The sequence below is a fragment of the Myxine glutinosa genome, unplaced genomic scaffold (assembly GCF_964187855.1).
Source record: "Myxine glutinosa unplaced genomic scaffold, kmMyxGlut1.1 SCAFFOLD_1714, whole genome shotgun sequence".
Classification (NCBI taxonomy): domain Eukaryota; kingdom Metazoa; phylum Chordata; class Myxini; order Myxiniformes; family Myxinidae; genus Myxine; species Myxine glutinosa.
This window is the reverse complement of record NW_027617809.1, coordinates 58698-78854: the sequence shown is the minus strand read 5'-3', so window position 1 is coordinate 78854 and position 20157 is coordinate 58698. Positions and strand designations below refer to the sequence as shown.

The window sequence follows — 20157 nt, the reverse complement described above, 5'->3', positions numbered from 1 at the left end:
CCAGAACCCTCCATTTCTTTCTTTTCAGCCATTCCTTGGTGGATTTACTGGTATGTTTAGGTATGCAAGGTCCACCTTCGGTTGAGGTTCAACTTTCCGACAGATGGCCTCACATTATCCTCAAGCACCCTCTGGTACAATGAAGAATTCATAGTGGATTATATGATGGTGAGCTGCCCAGGCCCTGATGCAGCAAAGCTGCCCCAAACCATAATATTTCCACCACCATGCTTTACAGTTGGTATCAGGTTCTTGTGGTCAAATGCTGTCTTTGGTTTTCGCCAAACATGTCTTCTGGTACTGTGGCCAAATAGCTCTACCTTTGACTCATCTGTCCAGAGCACAATGTTCCAGAAGTTCTGGTCTTTGCCTCGGTGTTCATTGGCAAACTTTAGTCTTGCCCTGATGTTCTTTCTGGACAGCAAAGGGTTCCTCCTGGCACACCTCCCATGTAGATCAAATTTGTGCAGCCTCTTTATCATGGTAGACTCGTGCACTTTGACATCAACAGTGGCAAGAGCTACCTGTAGGTCCCGTGATTACATTCTGTGGTTCTTAGAGACTTCTTTCAGCATCTTGCGGTCTGCTCTCGGGTTGAACTTGCTGGGGCGGCCTGGCCTGAACAAGTTGGCAGTTGTTTGGAAGCTTCTCCACTTGTAGATGATCTTCCTGACAGTCCAATGATTGATTTCAAATTGTTTGGAGATCTTTTTAAATCCCTTCCCAGACTCGTAGGCATCTTTAACCTTCTTTCTGAAGGCCTCAGAGAGCTCTTTTGATCTAGGCATGGTGACACCACACACTTCAACAACAAAGAGCAAACCAAACTAAATGTCTGAGGTTTAAATAAGACAGGTTCCTCCAAGATCCTCTCTAACGATGTTCTAATCATTTGCACCTGAGCTGGTGCACCTGATTCTAATTTTAGGTATTTGAAGTAGTGATAAATGTCGGGGTGTACTTACTTTTTCCACATGCGAAATTTGCATTTATGTTTATTTAAATTATACAATGGACTACAAAATGTAAATGTCTCATGATATTTGTTATATTATATCACCTTTATCTATCAATATTGTTGAAATGAAGATCAAATAGCTGTATGTTGAAATATGTTGAAAAAGTCAAAACTTTACATGGGGTGTACTTACTTTTTCACATGACTGTATATATATATATATAATATATATGTATCTCTGTGTGCAGTGTCTGTGTTGTCACTGAACTACTCCCTCAAACTTTTGTTTCCGTGGCTGTGAGGTGTTTTGAATCACGTGGTGGTGAAGTGTTGTTATCCCAAACTTCCAGTCTGCACCTATCCCTCCCGTATGTATGTGCTGAGGGGTTTTTTGTTTTTGTTTTTCAGCCTAAATCTTCAACCTAAATTGCTTATAAAAATGTAATATCACAAACACGACAAATACATTTGTGCAAAATAATTGTTTTTATTGTGATTGGTGTAAATCATGACAACACAGAAACTCAGGTACAGTCATCTGTCTATATATCTGGGCAGTGTTTGTGTTGTCACTGAACTACTCCCTCAAACTTTTGTTTCCGTGGTTGTGAAGTGTTTTTAATAACGTGGTGGTGAGGTGTTTTGAATACACACACACACACACACACACACACACACACACACACACACACACACACACACACACACACACACACACAAATAAAAACTCATCTTCTGTTCTCTTTCCTCATATTCATAATTTGATATCAAATCCAATTTTTTGGAGTATATAGCAATAACAAATTTCACTTCACTGTTCCAATACACTGTACATAGTATGTGATTGCACTGCACATAGTATTGAAGGGCACTGTACATAGGATGTGATTCTGGAAATGGGCTGATATGGAATAAGGAAGGTGAAATGGCAGGAGGTACCTGGAGAAAAAGGTAAAGTACAGCTCTAGGTTTAGCAAGTGAAAAATATTGTCATCTCATGACATCGAGGCAATAACGATTGGATCGAGATTGTAAATTTGTACATTAAAAATTCAGGTCCAACTGCAAGAAGACTATATTTCATGATTTATTGAAAAAAAATTTTTTTGAGAAGTTTAAGAAAAAATATCTCCCCACCTTACAATGAATGTGAAAATGATTCACACAAAAAATTGGAATTAATAATATCGAGTGATGAAAAATAGTGTGAAACACAAACCTTGAGTTCAGTATGAGCAATCTTCACAGCAACAACTTTGTGGTCCTGATGTTGTCCATCCATGCACATCAGGCACATCAATTTCCCATCATCGATACAGTAGAGTTGAATTGCATTTTCGTGCTCGGAGCATCTCAGTTCTCCCACATCTTTTCCCGGCTCGACCAGTTTGTGTCTTTTCTGTTGATGAGGCTTCACGTGCTTCTCACAACATAGGATCTGACACGGGACACACAGCTTGACCGCCTCTCTTTTACACAACTCACAGTGAATTCCACTCTCTTGCACGTCAACCTTCGATCCGAGTTCTCTCTGTCTCATCTTCACCTGTTCTACCAATCTGGCAAGCATCACATTCTTTTTGAGTTTTGGCTTTTGAGGAAAAACCTCACGGCAATTTGGACAAGAAAAGGTTCGAACTTGTTTCCCGGTTTCCCAATATTTCTCAACACATAAATGACAAAACGAGTGGCCGCATGCCAGTGTTACAGGCTCGGTTAAGAGGTCGAGGCACACAGTGCATGTGAGTTCATCGGTACTAACTCCAATATTAATTGAAGAAGAAGCCATTCCGTTGGGATCAGAGAACTGCTGGGATCAACAAAGCATGTGCAGCAGAGTTGAAACCTGCATGTGGAGAGTCTGAAAAAAATTCAAAAGAACAAAACAAGTAAACCAAAGAGAACAATTACATCATATATAGCCGTGGCCAAAAATATCGGTACCCTTGCATTTTTTTCAAATAATGCACCATTTCTTTCAGAAAATTGTTGAAATTTAAAAATACCTTGGTATTCACATTTGCATTTCTTTTGTTTACAGTGGAACAAAACAAAACAAGCTGAAAAAAATTACTAAATCTTACCTTATTCCACACAGAAATCCTAAAATTGCCCGGACAATATTATTGGCACCTTTTAGAAGTTGTTAGAAATAATTAAATTTCAAGCAGGTGATTCTGCTTTACTTTGGAATTGAACTCACCTGAGGTGAGTTGCAGGTGCATGCAATATAAAAATCACTCATTCAACCAGTTTGAATGGAGAAGAGGAGTCATTCTGCTTTTTTGTGTCACTGTGTGTACTGCAATGAGCGTGGAGAAAAGAAAGAAAACCAGAGAATTGTCTGAGGAGGTGAGACACAAGATTGTAGCCAAGCATTGAAATCTCAAGACTACAAGTCCATCTCCAGAGACGTTGATGTTGCTGTGTCCACCGCACACAATGTTATCAGGAAGTTTAAGGCCCATGGCACTGTAGCTAAACTCACTGGACAGGGCTGCAAGAGAAAACTTGATCGAAGATCGCAGCGAAGTGTTCGAATGGTGGAGAAAGCACCTCGACCAAATGCCAAACAAATTCAAGCTGACCTTCAGACACAAGGTACGACAGTTTCAACTCGCACCATCTGTTGCCAACTCAATGAAAGGGGGTTCTATGGTAGGAGACCCAGGAGGATCCACTGCTGAAAGAGACATAAGAAAGCCCGGTTGGAGTTTGCCAAAACACACCTGAAGAAGCCAAAATCTTTCTGTGGACAGATGAGACCAAATTAGAGCTTTTTGGGAAAGCACATCATCTCTACGTTTACAGAAAACAAAATGAAGTCTTCAAAGAAAAGAACACCTTCCCTACATGAAACATGGAGGACGTTCAGTGACGTTTTGGGATTGCTATGCTGCCCTGGCACTGGGTACCTTGAATGTGTGCACGGCATCATGAAATCAGGAGATTGCCAAGGTATTTTGGAGTGCAATGTTGAACCCAGTATCAGAAAGCTGGGTCTCCGTCGAAGGTCATGGGTCTAGCAGCAGGGCAATGACCCCAAACACACTTCAAAAAGCACCCAGGAATGGTTAAGACAAAACGCTGAACTGTTCTGAAGTGGCCAGCAATGAGTCCAGATCTAAATCCCATTGAACACCTGTGGGGAGATCTGAAAACATCAGTTGGGATGATGGGAAAACAGCAGGCACACTTCAAATCTGGGAGAACTGGAGCTGTTTGCACAAGAAGAGTGGGCCAACCTGCCAGTAGAGAGGTGAAGGAAACTCATTCATGGCTATAGGAAGCGATTGACTGCAGTTGTTTTGTCCAAAGGTTGTGCTGCCAAATATTAAGGCCATGGTGTCAATAATTTTGTCAATGCCATTTCTTTTTATTATCTGATTTAAATGGATATATTATGTTCTGAATTAAAAACAAAGGTTCTGTAATATTAACAGGGAAATATAGAACTGTGGAGACCAAATACTTTTGTCAATTTCAACGTATTGTCGTGCAACCACCGAAATTAATATCTGGCGGTCGCGGATGCCGATCATGAAGGCTTTAACTCCAAAGCGGAAACTCAATGGCGGATTCCAAAACCTAAAGCCCCTAAGCGCGCAGAATGGAGGGAAGCGGCGAGAGTCCCCGCCGCCTTAACTATCAAATCAATCAGGAAACTGCATTCAGATATAATGTACAAAAAGTAATATAAGGGTTTATTCAATGAAAGCAAGGACAGGAAAAGCATGCGTCGGTAATAAAATATCCTAAATCGGGATCCCGCACACCTACTTCAGAAACACGAGGGGAATATGAATTAAAGAAAAGAACACGTCATGTAAAATGTATACGCGGAGCTCGGCTTATCTGTCTCGTCGTTGGCTTTGGCCGCCGTCCAACATGCGGCTCCGTTCGGCCCCGATGTACCCACGAGGCCGCGCTCCAAGCTCCAATCCTCTCGCCGCCCATGAGGTCCGTGCACCAAACTCCAAAGCACCCAACGCAGGCCAGCGACTTCACACGAGGTCGATCCCCACACAAAGCACGAAAAGACAGGAACGGAGAGAACGCAGGTGTGACCGCACGTCTCGTCCTTCCAAGTCGCTTCTCAACTGCTCACTGCCAACTGCGCACTGCAAAACTAACTCTCGACCAGGAATCAAACTGCCCTCGACTCAGGAATGTCACTCTCTACTGAACTGCCAGGGGCCAGGAGTGAACTCGTCTCAACTCAACACCAACTCGTGACTCAACTGTTCGACTCTCTCGTGCACATGAAGTCTTGCTCAACTCCTGCTCAACTCGGGATCAGATCTGAACTGCTCGAAATGGCATCCGGCTCCCGCTAATATCTCCGGCCGGTGACGTCAGCTTTGGCACACTAAAAGTCCAACTCAGGATCGCACCGGGACTCTCTCAAGCTGTGCACTGCGAACCGTGAACTCAAAAACCTTCTCACTGCCAGGAATGTCACTCAACTGATAGTCCTACTCCATCTGAACTGCCCGAAATGGCGTCCGGCCCCCGTTCATATCCATGGCCGGTGACGTCAGCATTGGCGCACTGCTCTGCCAATCAGAGCCTCCATCGACTCGCCGGCTCGTCCAGGGGCACGCCCACTGCGCCACTCTCACTCCCGTCCCTGCTCCTTGTGTTATAGCACGTGCTATGCGAAGCGGGTAGGCCTCTCGGAGGTGCAAATGGTGGCGGCCGGGTGGCGGTGTTCTGGCCTGCTTTCTTCTGAAGTCATGTCAGGGGGAAAGGGCGTCATTAGTGTTGTACTAAGGGAATCCTAACCAATGTCTATGTGGTCTGCAGTGCCATAAGGGACAAAGGTTTGATTACCAGGTGAGACATACAAGGGCTCTTCTCATTAACCCCTACACTACCTATCACTCGAATCTCCTGGTAGATCCACAGTTATACACCTTAACCGACAAAACGCCTACACATGGACTTATTACAGGTAGTGTTCCTTACTGCGACACATGAAGCATGTTACCTACTCAGATCTACTCTGCTCTACATATATCACTACCCAAATTCGTAACGGTATTTTAGAGAAAATTGTGAGTTACTTGAAAAAAGTGCAAGGTGCCAATATTTTTGGCCATGACTGTATAATAATCAAACAATCCAAAATTCAAAGTACAAACTTAAGTCAAATTGCGAGCTTTACATCTCCATTCAAAAGATGGAATCCTTAAAGATGTATCTCCCTTTGCCAAGTGTGTTCCAGAAAAGCATTCTTTGGTAAATGCAAACCCAGGTTTCAAAGCCAAAACAAGCAACTAAATGGCAAGAATTTTCAATCAAGAAAGATGTTGAACTAGAATGGCACTCGGTACATACAGAGCATATCTCCACCAGGCTGAACAGTTTATGTTTTGTATCCGACTGATAAACAGGATCTGGATTCGGACCTGAACCCAAATCGAATCGGATTGTTCTCGTCACCTGCCCAACTTATCCACCAAGTTTTGTCATAATCAGTTTCCAACTTTTTGAAATATCATGCTAAATCTCGTTTTTGGCCCCATCTCTCAATGGTGAAGAATCACAAAATGATTAAATCATTCACTATCTGGATTTGAGATGAAACCAATTTGTCTTCATCACACAACCAATCTGTCCATCAGGTTTCATCATAATCAGTCCATAACATTTTGAGATATCGTGCTATCTATCGTGTTTGCCACATCGCTCAATGGTGAAGAATCAGTTGAAAATTTTCTAATATCCGGATCTGAATCTTTACTAAAATTGAATCAATTCATCCTTGTCGAACACCCAACATGTCCACCAAATTTCGTCCGAACCCGTCAATAACGTTTTGAGCTATCCTGCTCACAGACAGTTTATATATAGTATATATAGTGTACACAGTATAAAACAGTTTATGTATATACACAGTATAATACAGTTTATATATACACCGAATAATACAGTTTATATATACACAGTATAATACAGTTTATATATACACAGTATAATACAGTTTATATATACACAGTATAATACAGTTTATATATACACAGTATAATACAGTTTATATATACACAGTATAATACAGTTTATATATACACAGTATAATACAGTTTATATATACACTGTATAAAACAGTTTATATATACACAGTATTGTTACGGTTTTGGAATAAAGGATAATCCCCCTCGTAGGTAGACGCACCACAACATGAAGCCTCGTGATAGTGTAGTTATTTCTTAGTGAATGTAAGCGTAGTCCTTTCCCGTGTTAGTTTTGCGTTGAGCAGGCCTGTGAGTAGGGTGGTCTTTTGGCGCTGAAATGCCACGTGGCAGGCCTGAACAAGTCTGGCAAGGCCGAAGGGGGGAGCTGCAGGGGGAGTGCCGGTAAGCAATGAGCCACCAATCAGGGCTCGAGGGGAGTGGCTGACAACGGGGACGAGAGGTGGGGCTTGGAACATTCGAGTAAGGCCGGGGCGGAGCCATAAAACCCTGCTCCGAGCCCCCCATCTTAGAAGAGTTGAGTCGTGTGCACAGTTTGGAGAACGCAAGGAGTTGAGCTGGAGTGCGCGTCGGAGAGAGAGAACGCGCAAGAGAACGAGTCAGAGTGTTGGACTTGAATCACTGAAATAGCCGCGCGGTACACGAATCCCCCGTGCCCCGTGCCCTGCGCTGTATTAATCGCGCTTGGGAAGACGATCCATTCTGGGCCACAGACGCGCGATCTCCTTCCTGCCTGCCTTTTCCTGCATACGTGCTGTGACCGCCAGAGGGCCACGCCGGGCGAGCTGCCCCAGAGCGACCGACGGCAAAGCAAGCTTGGCACACGAACGTCCTCCTCCTTCTCCCCGTGTGCGTGAGTGGGCCCTGTGTCTGGATATGTTAACATTGTAAAGCATCTGCTCTGTGTCCCCTTTCCTTATCCTGATCACTGTACATTGTGTAAATAAATTGTGTTCTTCCTCTGATTTGACCGTTCCCGTCGCTTCCATTAATTGGCCTCGCATGGTACGAATAGAACCGCACAAATCGGGTTCCATAAAAGTAACGGCACGAGTCACGTGATACGCATACCTCTTGGGCGTACTCGATTAAGCGTGGCTCGTGCGAGGTCCGGTCCCCGCTTTCGTGGCAGCATGGGTTAAAGGTACGTGCGGCGTCGACCGGACACCCTTTTTTTTTCTTTCTTTTTTGTATACTGAATCGAGGCTCGTGAAAGAGCTGACATTTACTTCACAAACAAATCAATCAGACAAACAAAATATATAAAAAGAGGGAGTGGAAGACAAGAGAAGGGGAAGCACACAAACACTTGAGAGCACACAACATTTAAGAGCAGGGAGATGTGTGGGAGGGAGAGTGCTTGGGGGGAGGAGGCGTGGGAAGGGGGGGGGGGTGGGGTGGGAGAAGTATAAAACACAAGGACACCAAGGACTTCCAGGACAGAAGTTGGTATTTCAAAAAAGTGGAATTGGGGTGAAATTAGCGGGGATAGAAAAGATCAAGGTTTTGGATGGGGGAAGATAAGAGATGGTGGTGAACAGCTGTTTTAAAGACCTGGAGGGTGGAGTGGGATTGAAGAGAGTGAGGGAGTTTGTTCCAGAGGTGGGAGAAAAGAGGAATGAAGGAGTGAAGGTGAGCAGAGAGTCTTGATTTTGGCAGTTTAACCATAAGAGGGTTGCAGGCAGATCTTGTGCGACCTGTAGGAATATTTGCGGGACAGAGCCCAGAGAGAGCTGGGGGGGGGGGGCAGGGCCAGAGAGGAGTCGGTAGAAGACGGAAAGACCACCAACCTGCCTGCGGTGAGTGAGTGAGAGGCCCTTGGAGTTAGCTTCATCATGGGAGATTCCAATGATTCTGAATGCTTTGGTTTCAACAGCGTGAAGACGAGCTAGGTGTGAGGCAGGAGCACCAGCCCAGAGGGGAGAGCAGTATTCCATTGAGCTGCGGATGAAAGCCTTGTATGTGGTGAGGAGCTCAGGTGTGCCAAGGAAGGACTTCGCACGACGGAGGATGCCCAGTCGGCGACTGGCTTTGGAGGCCAGATTTGAAATGTGGTTTTCCCAGGAAAGATCATGGCAGATAGTGAGACCCAAAAGCTTGAGTGACAGAACTTCTTGGAGAGGTTTATTCAGAAAGTGGATGGGAGGGTTGTCCAGTCGGTCTTTTCGGAGAGACATCGTAAGAGTGTGAGATTTGTCAGGATTGAAAGACATGTTCCACTTGTTTGCCCAGTCTGTGATTTTGTCCAGGTCTGCAGAGAGTGAGGAGGCTGCAGACTGCCGATCTGAGGGATGAAGAATGGAGCGACAGAGAGTAGAGTCATCAGCAAAGAGATAGAGAGGATTTTCAAGAGAGTCAGAGAGATCATTGATGAAGACCAGAAAAAGCACAGGGCCCAGAACACTGCCTTGGGGAACTCCAGCCTGAACAGGAAGAGGAGATGAGAGAAACCCATTCAGGGCCACACGTTGACTACGACTAGAGAGGAAGTCCGCCAGCCATGCGTGGAGATTTCCATGGATACCAACAGAGGAGAGTTTGGTGAGCAGAGCGGGGTGCCAGACCGTATCGAAGGCACGTGATATGTCAAGGGAGACAGCTCTGATTTCCTGTTTGGCATTGAGGACCTCCATCCATTGTTGAGAAAGCAGAAGCAGCATGTCCAGAGTAGAGTGACCAGAGTACAGTCAGAGTAGAGTGACCAGTAGAGTGACCAGGTTTTCACGCTTGCTGCGGAAGTGGCGATTCGGCCTCGTGGACATGAAGACCCAGGGGGAAAAAGGGGTTTAATCCCCCCTTTGTAACGTGGAACGGGCTTCGGGAGATCCGCAACAGTATAATACAGTTTATATATGCACAGTATAATACAGTTGATATATACACAGTATAATACAGTTTATATATACACAGTATAAAACAGTTTATATATGCACAGTATAATACAGTTGATATATACACAGTATAATACAGTTTAAATATACACAGTATAATACAGTTTAAATATACACAGTATAAAACAGTTTATATATACACATATATGATTTAGGATTTATTTTTATTATTAAATTATTTTATTATTTTATTACAATACATAATTTATTATTATGATTTATGGGAGTGAGACATGGGTAATGAACGTAGAGCAGCAACGAAGGCTGGAAAGGGTGGAAATGCGAATGGTTCGGTGGATATGCGGAGTATCGTTGAGAGAGAGGAAGACAAATGATGAATTGCGAAAGATGATGGGAATAGAGCCTGTGATTGAGGCTGTGAAGAGGAACAGGTTGAGATGGTTTGGTCATGTGTTGAGGAAGGATGAAAGTGACTGGTTGAGAAGAGTGATGGAAATGAATGTAGAAGGAAGTAGAGGACGGGGAAGACCGAGAAAGACTTGACTAAAGATGGTGGAAGAAGAAATTCGGGCAAAGGGGGTTAACAAGGAGAGATGCAGAAAATAGGGCAAAATGGAGAAGTTTGTCATGGGGACCGCAAGGCTAACCCCCGCGCTAGCAGGGAAAATGGCCTTAAAATGCATGTTGTTGTTGTTGTTGTTGTTGTTGTTGTTGTTGTTGTTGTTGTTGTTGTATATACACAGTATAAAAAAGTTTTTATATATACACAGTTTAAAACAGTTTATATATACACAGTATAATACAGTTTATATATACACACAGTATAAAACAGTTTATATATACACACAGTATAAAACAGTTTATATATACACAGTATAATACAGTTTATATATACACAGTATAAAACAGTTTATATATACACAGTATAAAACAGTTTATATATACACAGTATAAAACAGTTTATATATACACAGTATAAAACAGTTTATATATACACAGTATAATACAGTTTATATATGCACAGTATAAAACAGTTTATATATACACAGTATAAAACAGTTTATATATACACAGTATAAAACAGTTTATATACACACAGTATAATACAGTTTATATATACACAGTATAAAACAGTTTATATATACACAGTATAAAACAGTTTATATATACACAGTATAAAACAGTTTATATATACACAGTATAGTTCCGTTTATATATATCTACAGCATAGCAATTATCATTAGTGATACAAACACAATTGCAAATAAAATCTCTTCGAGGCCGGCCGATAGGCACAGTGTGACCGGCCAATTGGTGGAGTTTGTCCGCACAATGTGGGCGCTTTCAGGATGAACTTTAGCCGGGGAGAGTTTGGGCGCCCCGGTCTGATACTGCCACCCACGCGCATAACAACTTGTGAGTGCACGTGGGTCCCGGCGGTCCCACTGGCCTAGCGCTACCATGTTTAGACAGCGAAATCCGTCCCCGGGCACCGGCGCCTACTCCCGAAAGTTGAGAGGGTAACGGCGTCAGGCACGGTAGGACACCCGCGGAGCCCCGGCGGACCAGGGACGCGCGAGCCTACGCGTTAGCGTGCTACGGCGGAATCAACGGCTTCGGCCACGGCCGGGCCGATATCCGGCCCGGTCGCACCGGAAATGAACTGGTTCGACGCCCGTGCTGGAGGGGTCGCGGGCGACTGAGATGTATTAACAAATTAATGAATTAATTTGAGACGTCCGATTTCTAGTGTTTGGAAATTTGGGAGAGCTTAACCCTAGCCTTTCCCTTGCGAGGGCAAGGAGGAACTTAACACTTAACACTTAAGCTTAGCTTGAAGTACACCCTGACCAGCGCTCACGGTGGGACGGCAAGGCAACCAGAAGGGACGAGGTTCTCCTGACCACGTGGCCCTCGATTTGGGAAGCGAGAGGCGTTCCATTAGTGGACGTGCCCCTCACGCCCGACTTTTGGGCGGCCCCGGTAGGCCGTTTGTTTTATACAGTTTTTATATACACAGTATAAAACAGTTTATATATACACAGTATAAAACAGTTTATATATACACAGTATAAAACAGTTTATATATACACAGTATAAAACAGTTTATATACACACAGTATAATACAGTTTATATATGCACAGTATAAAACAGTTTATATATGCACAGTATAAAACAGTTTATATATACACAGTATAGTTCAGTTTATATATGCACAGTATAAAACAGTTTATATATACACAGTATAAAACAGTTTATATATACACAGTATAGTTCAGTTTATATATATCTACAGCATAGCAATTATCATTAGTGATACAAACACAATTGCAAATAAAATCTCAGTAATAACTTGACACAGACGATTTATTCACCAGTAATAACTTGATGACCAAGGATTTATTCACCAGTAATAACTTGATGACCAAGGATTTATTCACCAGTAATAACTTGATGACCAAGGATTTATTCACCAGTAATAACTTGATGACCAAGGATTCATTCACCAGTAATAACTTGATGACCGAGGATTCATTCACCAGTAATAACTTGATGACCGAGGATTCATTCACCAGTAATAACTTGATGACCGAGGATTCATTCACCAGTAATAACTTGATGACCGAGGATTCATTCACCAGTAATAACTTGATGACCAAGGATTTATTCACCAGTAATAACTTGATGACCAAGGATTCATTCACCAGTGTTACGGATTTATGTGAATTTAGGTGAATTACTATTCAGGTCTTTGCTTATTAATGTGTAGTCGATTAAAGGTTGTTATGATTAAAGGGTCAGGAGCCCTTCTGGGAAAAAGGAGACCGGAAACGGAAGGAGAAAAGACACGAGGTCCGGGAGAAGCGGCGATCTTCCTCTTCCTCGCCGAGCTCCGACGCGAGCGGTATCGATATTGAGCAGCGTGGGGGACGCTGCGTTTGAAAGCCCGTCTGGCAAAAGGAGTTACCTGCGCGGGGTAATTACCCCTTTACACGTCAAGTTGCCGTGGGTTCATGCACGGAACCAAGCGTCCGGCACAGTTCGCCTCACCGTCTACAAGGACGCGTACGGGTCGCACCTTGGGCCTCGCGCGCTGGGCAAGCCGCGCGTTGCTTTGCCCGCTTTGCTTGGCAAGGAGGTGTGCGCTGCAGCCATTGTTCCCGGTACGTGACGTGCACGTTTGGGAGCACATCAGCCAGGGGTTCGTTCAACCGCCCGTGTGCGGAGAAGCCGACCTTCACCTTGGTCTGGAGGGACCCAGAGACATTGTGAGGGACAGTGACCAAAAGGGGTCATGAGTGGGGAAAGGGGGGACATATATAAGATGGCCATCTTAGTAATATTGGATTGATTGTTGATGGTTGTTGATTGCTTGGGGAATATATTATTGATTACTCCGGATCCTTGGTGTGGGGTTTCTTATTGACTGGAATTCATATTGATTGCGTTACGAAAGCGTATAAATCATAGATCTTTCTGGCGGAGTTCCTCTCACGGTCCGGGGGTCACCGAGACCAGGTAGTCACCGGGAGGACCACGTAACAGAAATTGGGGGCTCGTCCGGGATCTATAAAATTTTCTAAATTTTAGTCCGGGAAAGAATTCCCAAGAGTGGGAACTTTTCCAACGTTCCTAAAATTGTTTTGCTCTGTCGACAAAACAACAACAACAACAACAAAAAAATAATAATAACAATAGCAATAATAGTAATACTGTTGCTTTTCTTTGTTGGAAATTTCTGGGGTGAAGGTTAACAGGTGTTAACGATAGGCACCATGGCGTTTGTGGCACAGAACTTTGCGGTAACCCCGAGTGAGGCACAGTTCCGAGCGTTACTAAAATCGGACCTCTTGAAATTGGCCAAACATTTTAACTTGGAGGTCCGAACTAATTTGAGGAAGGCAGAGTTGCAGACCACGGTGATACAGTCTATGGTGGGATTAGGAACATGGGACGAGTTAGCCTGGGAGTGGCTACCTGAAGAACCAGAAGACGTTGAGCTCCGGAAACTGGAGTTGCAATTACGGAGCCAGGAACGGATCAAAGAAGAGGAAAGGAAAGCAGAAGAGAGGAGAGAAGAGAAACAAGCAGAGGAAAGGAGAGTGGAAAGAGAACTCCAGGAAAGGTTAAAAGAAGAAGAAAGGAAAGCAGAAAAGGAAAGAGCAGAAGAAGAAAGGAAAGCAGAAAAGGAAAGAGCAGAAGAAGAAAGGAAAGCAGAAAAGGAAAGAGCAGAAGAAGAAAGGAAAGCAGAAGAGAGGAGAGAAGAGAAACAAGCAGAGGAAAGGAGAGTGGAACGAGAACTCCAGGAAAGGTTAGAAGGGAGAAAAGCAGAGGAGAGGAGAGCTGCCAGGGAACTCGAAGCAGAGGAGAGAAAAGCCGAAAGGGAGTTGAAGGAACGTGATCTGGCGCTTCAGCAAGAGATTAAATTCAAGGAGCTGGATTTAATGAGAGAACGGGGAGAGGTACCACCCTTGCTGACGGGGTCGACACCTAGCCAGAACACCTGGGATGTGGGCAGACATGTGAGGCTGGTTCCACCCTTCAGTGAAAAGGAAGTCGCTAAATTTTTTCCACACTTTGAAAAAGTGGCTCGACAGTTAAACTGGCCGGAGGAGGCCTGGACCGTACTAGTGCAAAGTGTGCTGGTGGGTAAAGCTCAAGAGATTTATTCGGCGCTACCAATGGACCAATGTGCAGATTATGAGGTATTGAAGAAGCACATCCTCAAAGCGTATGAGTTGGTTCCTGAAGCGTACCGGCAAAAATTCAGGAATGCCAGGAAGAGGGAGAGTGAGACCCATGTGGAGTTTGCCAGAGTGAAAGAAAACATGTTTGATCGGTGGTGTGAGTCGAAAGGAGTCGGGAACGACTTCGAAGCATTGCGTGACTTGATGCTGGTGGAGGAATTTCAACAGTGTGTCCACGAGGACATCAAAGTGTACCTGCAGGAAAAGAAAGTACCAAAGTTGTGGGACGCAGCCACCATGGCAGATGATTATGCCTTAACACACCGGATAGGGGTCCACGAATCTAACTCCTCGCCTAGACTTCAGCAGGGGAGTTATGGAACACCCGGTGCGGAGAACGACAATACATGGCGGCGGCCTCGAGAGGATTATGGGGACAACGCGGATACCCCACCTGTTCGAAATCAGAGGGCTACGGGCCCAAGACAAACTTATTTCCCGGGGGGCCCGAGGCAGACCACGAGTTTTTCCTCCGGGCCGACTTGCGCCTTTTGCAAAAAACCTGGACACTTGATGTCCAGTTGTTACCTCATGAAAAGGGAAAACCCAGAGCGGAGTCCGACTATTACAACTCCGAATGCGATGGCAAGCGTAAAAAATCGCCCACAGAAGAGTTACCAACCATTTATTTATGAGGGGTTGGTCTTACTCAAGGGAGACTTGACTAACCCAAGACCTGTTAGGGTATTGAGGGACACAGGAGCCCATCAATCCTTAATGCTTGAAGGCATTTTGCCATTGTCAAAGAGTACCGCAACTGGTGATAGTGTTCGGTTACAAGGGATCGGTGGCTGTGTTAGTGCCCCACTTCATGTCATCCATTTGGAATCCGATTTGGTGTCAGGACCGGTCACAGTCGGTTTACAAGCCACGCTTCCTGTAGAGGGAGTATCTGTGATTATCGGGAATTATTTGGCCGGGGGGCAAATTTATGGTAACCCGAGGGTGGGTAAAGAGCCCCGCAGGGGAAATAACACCACCCCAGCTCGGGATGGCGACAAAAGTTCCAAGTTATTTGTAGGGGGACTGAACTTCAACACAGAGGAAGAAGTTCTGACCTCTGTCTTCAACAGATATGGGCCGCTGGTGGAAGTGCGGGTGGTAAAAGACAGGGAAACGCAACGGTCAAGAGGGTTCGGCTTTGTCACGTTTGCAAGCACAAAAGACGCCAGAGAGGCAGAGAAGAATTGGAATGGTAAGGCTTTGGAGGGTCGGACCATAACAGTAGGGAAGGCCTTTCGTAGGCGTCAAGAGGTCTACAGAAGAGGACAACTTGGCGGTAGTTTTGGGGTTGGCAGCAGCCGATATTACTATGGAGGCTCCCAGAGTTACGGCACCTCCCGAAAGAATGAATGTCAGAGCACTGGCCGAAACGGAGACCGCCAGTCAGGTAACGGCTGGGACAAGGGGTCCCACCGTAACTGTTAGGAGTCTGGAGAAGTTGAAGCACTAGATAAGAGGGAGCCGCCGAGCCGGGGCTCCTACACGGACTAACCGTGAACGCCACGTTCTTCAAGGCGTCCAGGTAGTGAACTTTCCTGCACGGACTAACCGTGAACTCCACGTTCTTAAAGGCGTCCATGCAATGAACGTTCCTCCCCGGACTAACCGTGAACTCCACATTCCTTTAGGCGTCCATGTAGGGAATACTCAGCTGGGCCTCCCGAAAAAGTGCTATCGAGAGGTTTAACGTTGGGGCTTTGGTCACCACCTCTTAACCGTCATTCAAGAGAAACTAGAAGTGGTTGACGCTTGGTCCAGAGTGAATTAATCTGGGGGTTTTGTGAAATTTTGTTGCTTTATTTTTAAGTGATAATTGTGCCCGGGGGGAACTGATGATTTGGGGGGTGTGAGTTATCTGGTTTGTTTATCAAAGTTGGCCGGCAAAGAAAGTTTTCGCTGGCGTCAAACTTTCTTTCTTGAAGGGGGGGAGTGTTACGGATTTATGTGAATTTAGGTGAATTACTATTCAGGTCTTTGCTTATTAATGTGTAGTCGATTAAAGGTTGTTGTGATTAAAGGGTCAGTAGCCCTTCTGGGGAAAAGGAGACCGGAAACGGAAGGAGAAAAGACACGAGGTCCGGGAGAAGCGGCGATCTTCCTCTTCCTCGCCGAGCTCCGACGCGAGCGGTATTGATATTGAGCAGCGTGGGGGACACTGCGTTTGAAAGCCCGTCTGGCGAAAGGAGTTACCTGCGCGGGGTAATTACCCCTTTACACGTCAAGTTGCCGTGGGTTCGTGCACGGAACCAAGCGTGCACAGTTCGCCTCACCATCTACAAGGACGCGTACGGGTCGCACCTTGGGCCTCGCGCGCTGGGCAAACCGCGCGTTGCTTTGCCCGCTTTGCTTGGCAAGGAGGTGTGCGCTGCAGCCGTTGTTCCCGGTACGTGACGTGCACGTTTGGGAGCACGTCAGCCATGGGTTCGTTCAACCACCCGTGTGCGGAGAAGCCGACCTTCACCTTGGTCTGGAGGGGCCCAGAGACATTGTGAGGGACAGTGACCAAAAGGGGTCGTGAGTGGGGAAAGGGGGGACATATATAAGATGGCGTTCTTAGTAATATTGGATTGATTGTTGATGGTTGTTGATTGCTTGGGGAATATATTATTGATTACTCCGGATCCTTGGTGTGGGGTTTCTTATTGACTGGAATTCATATTGATTGCGTTACGAAAGCGTATAAATCATAGATCTTTCTGGCGGAGTTCCTCTCACGGTCCGGGGGCCACCGAGACCAGGTAGTCACCGGGAGGACCACGTAACACCAGTAATAACTTGATGACCGAGGATTCATTCACCAGTAATAACTTGATGACCGAGGATTCATTCACCAGTAATAACTTGATGACCGAGGATTCATTCACCAGTAATAACTTGATGACCAAGGATTTATTCACCAGTAATAACTTGATGACCAAGGATTCATTCACCAGTAATAACTTGATGACCAAGGATTCATTCACCAGTAATAACTTGATGACCGAGGATTTATTCACCAGTAATAACTTGATGACCGAGGATTTATTCACCAGTAATAACTTGATGACCGAGGATTCATTCACCAGTAATAACTTGATGACCAAGGATTTATTCACCAGTAATAACTTGATGACCGAGGATTCATTCACCAGTAATAACTTGATGACCGAGGATTCATTCACCAGTAATAACTTGATGACCGAGGATTCATTCACCAGTAATAACTTGATGACCGAGGATTTATTCACCAGTAAAAACTTGATGACCGAGGATTTATTCACCAGTAATAACTTGATGACCGACGATTTATTCACCAGTAAAAACTGGATCACAGACGACTTATTCACCAGTAATATTCAACTTGATCACCGACGACTTATTCACCAGTAAAAACTTGATCACCAACGACTTATTCACCAGTAAAAACTTGATGACCGAGGATTTATTCACCAGTAATAACTTGATGACCGAGGATTTATTCACCAGTAATAACTTGATGACCGAGGATTCATTCACCAGTAATAACTTGATGACCGAGGATTCATTCACCAGTAATAACTTGATGACCGAGGATTCATTCACCAGTAATAACTTGATGACCAAGGATTTATTCAGCAGTAATAACTTGATGACCAAGGATTCATTCACCAGTAATAACTTGATGACCAAGGATTCATTCACCAGTAATAACTTGATGACCGAGGATTCATTCACCAGTAATAACTTGATGACCAAGGATTTATTCACCAGTAATAACTTGATGACCAAGGATTCATTCACCAGTAATAACTTGATGACCAAGGATTCATTCACCAGTAATAACTTGATGACCGAGGATTTATTCACCAGTAATAACTTGATGACCGAGGATTTATTCACCAGTAATAACTTGATGACCGAGGATTCATTCACCAGTAATAACTTGATGACCAAGGATTTATTCACCAGTAATAACTTGATGACCGAGGATTCATTCACCAGTAATAACTTGATGACCGAGGATTCATTCACCAGTAATAACTTGATGACCGAGGATTCATTCACCAGTAATAACTTGATGACCGAGGATTTATTCACCAGTAAAAACTTGATGACCGAGGATTTATTCACCAGTAATAACTTGATGACCGACGATTTATTCACCAGTAAAAACTGGATCACAGACGACTTATTCACCAGTAATATTCAACTTGATCACCGACGACTTATTCACCAGTAAAAACTTGAACGCCAACGACTTATTCACCAGTAAAAACTTGATGACCGAGGATTTATTCACCAGTAATAACTTGATGACCGAGGATTTATTCACCAGTAAAAACTTGATGACCGAGGATTTATTCACCAGTAATAACTTGATGACCGAGGATTTATTCACCAGTAATAACTTGATCATCGACGATTTATTCACCAGTAATATTAAACTTGATGACCGACGATTTATTCACCAGTAATATTAAACTTGATGACCGACGACTTATTCACCAGTAAAAACTTGATCATCGACGATATATTCACCAGTAATAACTTGATGACCGACGATTTATTCACCAGTAATAACTTGATGACCGAGGATTTATTCACCAGTAATAACTTGATGACCGAGGATTTATTCACCAGTAATAACTTGATCATCGACGATTTATTCACCAGTAATATTAAACTTGATGACCGACGACTTATTCACCAGTAAAAACTTGATCATCGACGATATATTCACCAGTAATATTCAACTTGATCACCGAGGATTTATTCACCAGTAATAACTTGATGACCAACGATTTATTCACCAGTAATAACTTGATGACCGACGATTTATTCACCAGTAATAACTTGATGACCAAGGATTTATTCACCAGTAATAACTTGATGACCGACGATTTATTCACCAGTAATAACTTGATGACCGACGATTTATTCACCAGTAAAAACTGGATCACAGACGACTTATTCACCAGTAATATTCAACTTGATCACCGACGACTTATTCACCAGTAAAAACTTGATCACCAACAACTTATTCACCAGTAATATTCAACTTGATCACCGACGACTTATTCACCAGTAAAAACTTGATGACCGAGGATTTATTCACCAGTAATATTAAACTTGATGACCGACGATTTATTCACCAGTAAAAACTTGATCATCGACGATATATTCACCGTGTCGCTGATATCCCGTGTGCTACTCTCTCCTGTTCGTCCGGTCTGTGAAACGCGCGAACACTTCCGAGAATCAGACGAGCGCCTTTTCCGTAACGTCATTACGAACGTGATGACGTAAGGCCGTACAAGCGCACTCTCGTCCGTGCATCTGATGCAGGTCCTCACAATACGCAACATACTGAGCCTTCTTTCATTGGGAAGTTTCCACTTATTTTGTGTCTTATTTTTTGAACAACCGAAGTACTCAAGAGGATTTCCACCTTTTGACGTCATGATGACCATTCTTTCTCTGTCCCTTTAAATATCCACTTTGCTCGTCCGATCATTTTACATTTTCAAAAAGATCTTTATTCAGGATCCACGGATTGTTATTCGATCCGATATGATCGTGGTTCGAGTTCGGAAAGTTCCCTTGGACCATCAGCACAGCTCAGCTCGTAGATTGATCTCCGTTCAGTTTTGGGTTCAAACTT

At 44.1% G+C, this 20157-nt stretch overlaps 1 protein-coding gene across 1 annotated transcript; it reads right to left on the bottom strand.

Moving 5' to 3' along the window:
- Positions 1 to 1686: 1686 nt before the first annotated feature.
- LOC144889205 (E3 ubiquitin-protein ligase TRIM8-like) lies at positions 1687 to 19743 on the bottom strand (the record flags this gene model as incomplete). Its single annotated transcript, XM_078769224.1, has 3 exons — positions 19682 to 19743; positions 2178 to 2819; positions 1687 to 1897 (listed from the first exon to the last, which is right to left on the bottom strand). Coding segments are annotated over exons 2-3 (781 nt in total), but the record flags the coding sequence as incomplete, so codon positions are not given.
- Positions 19744 to 20157: the final 414 nt, after the last annotated feature.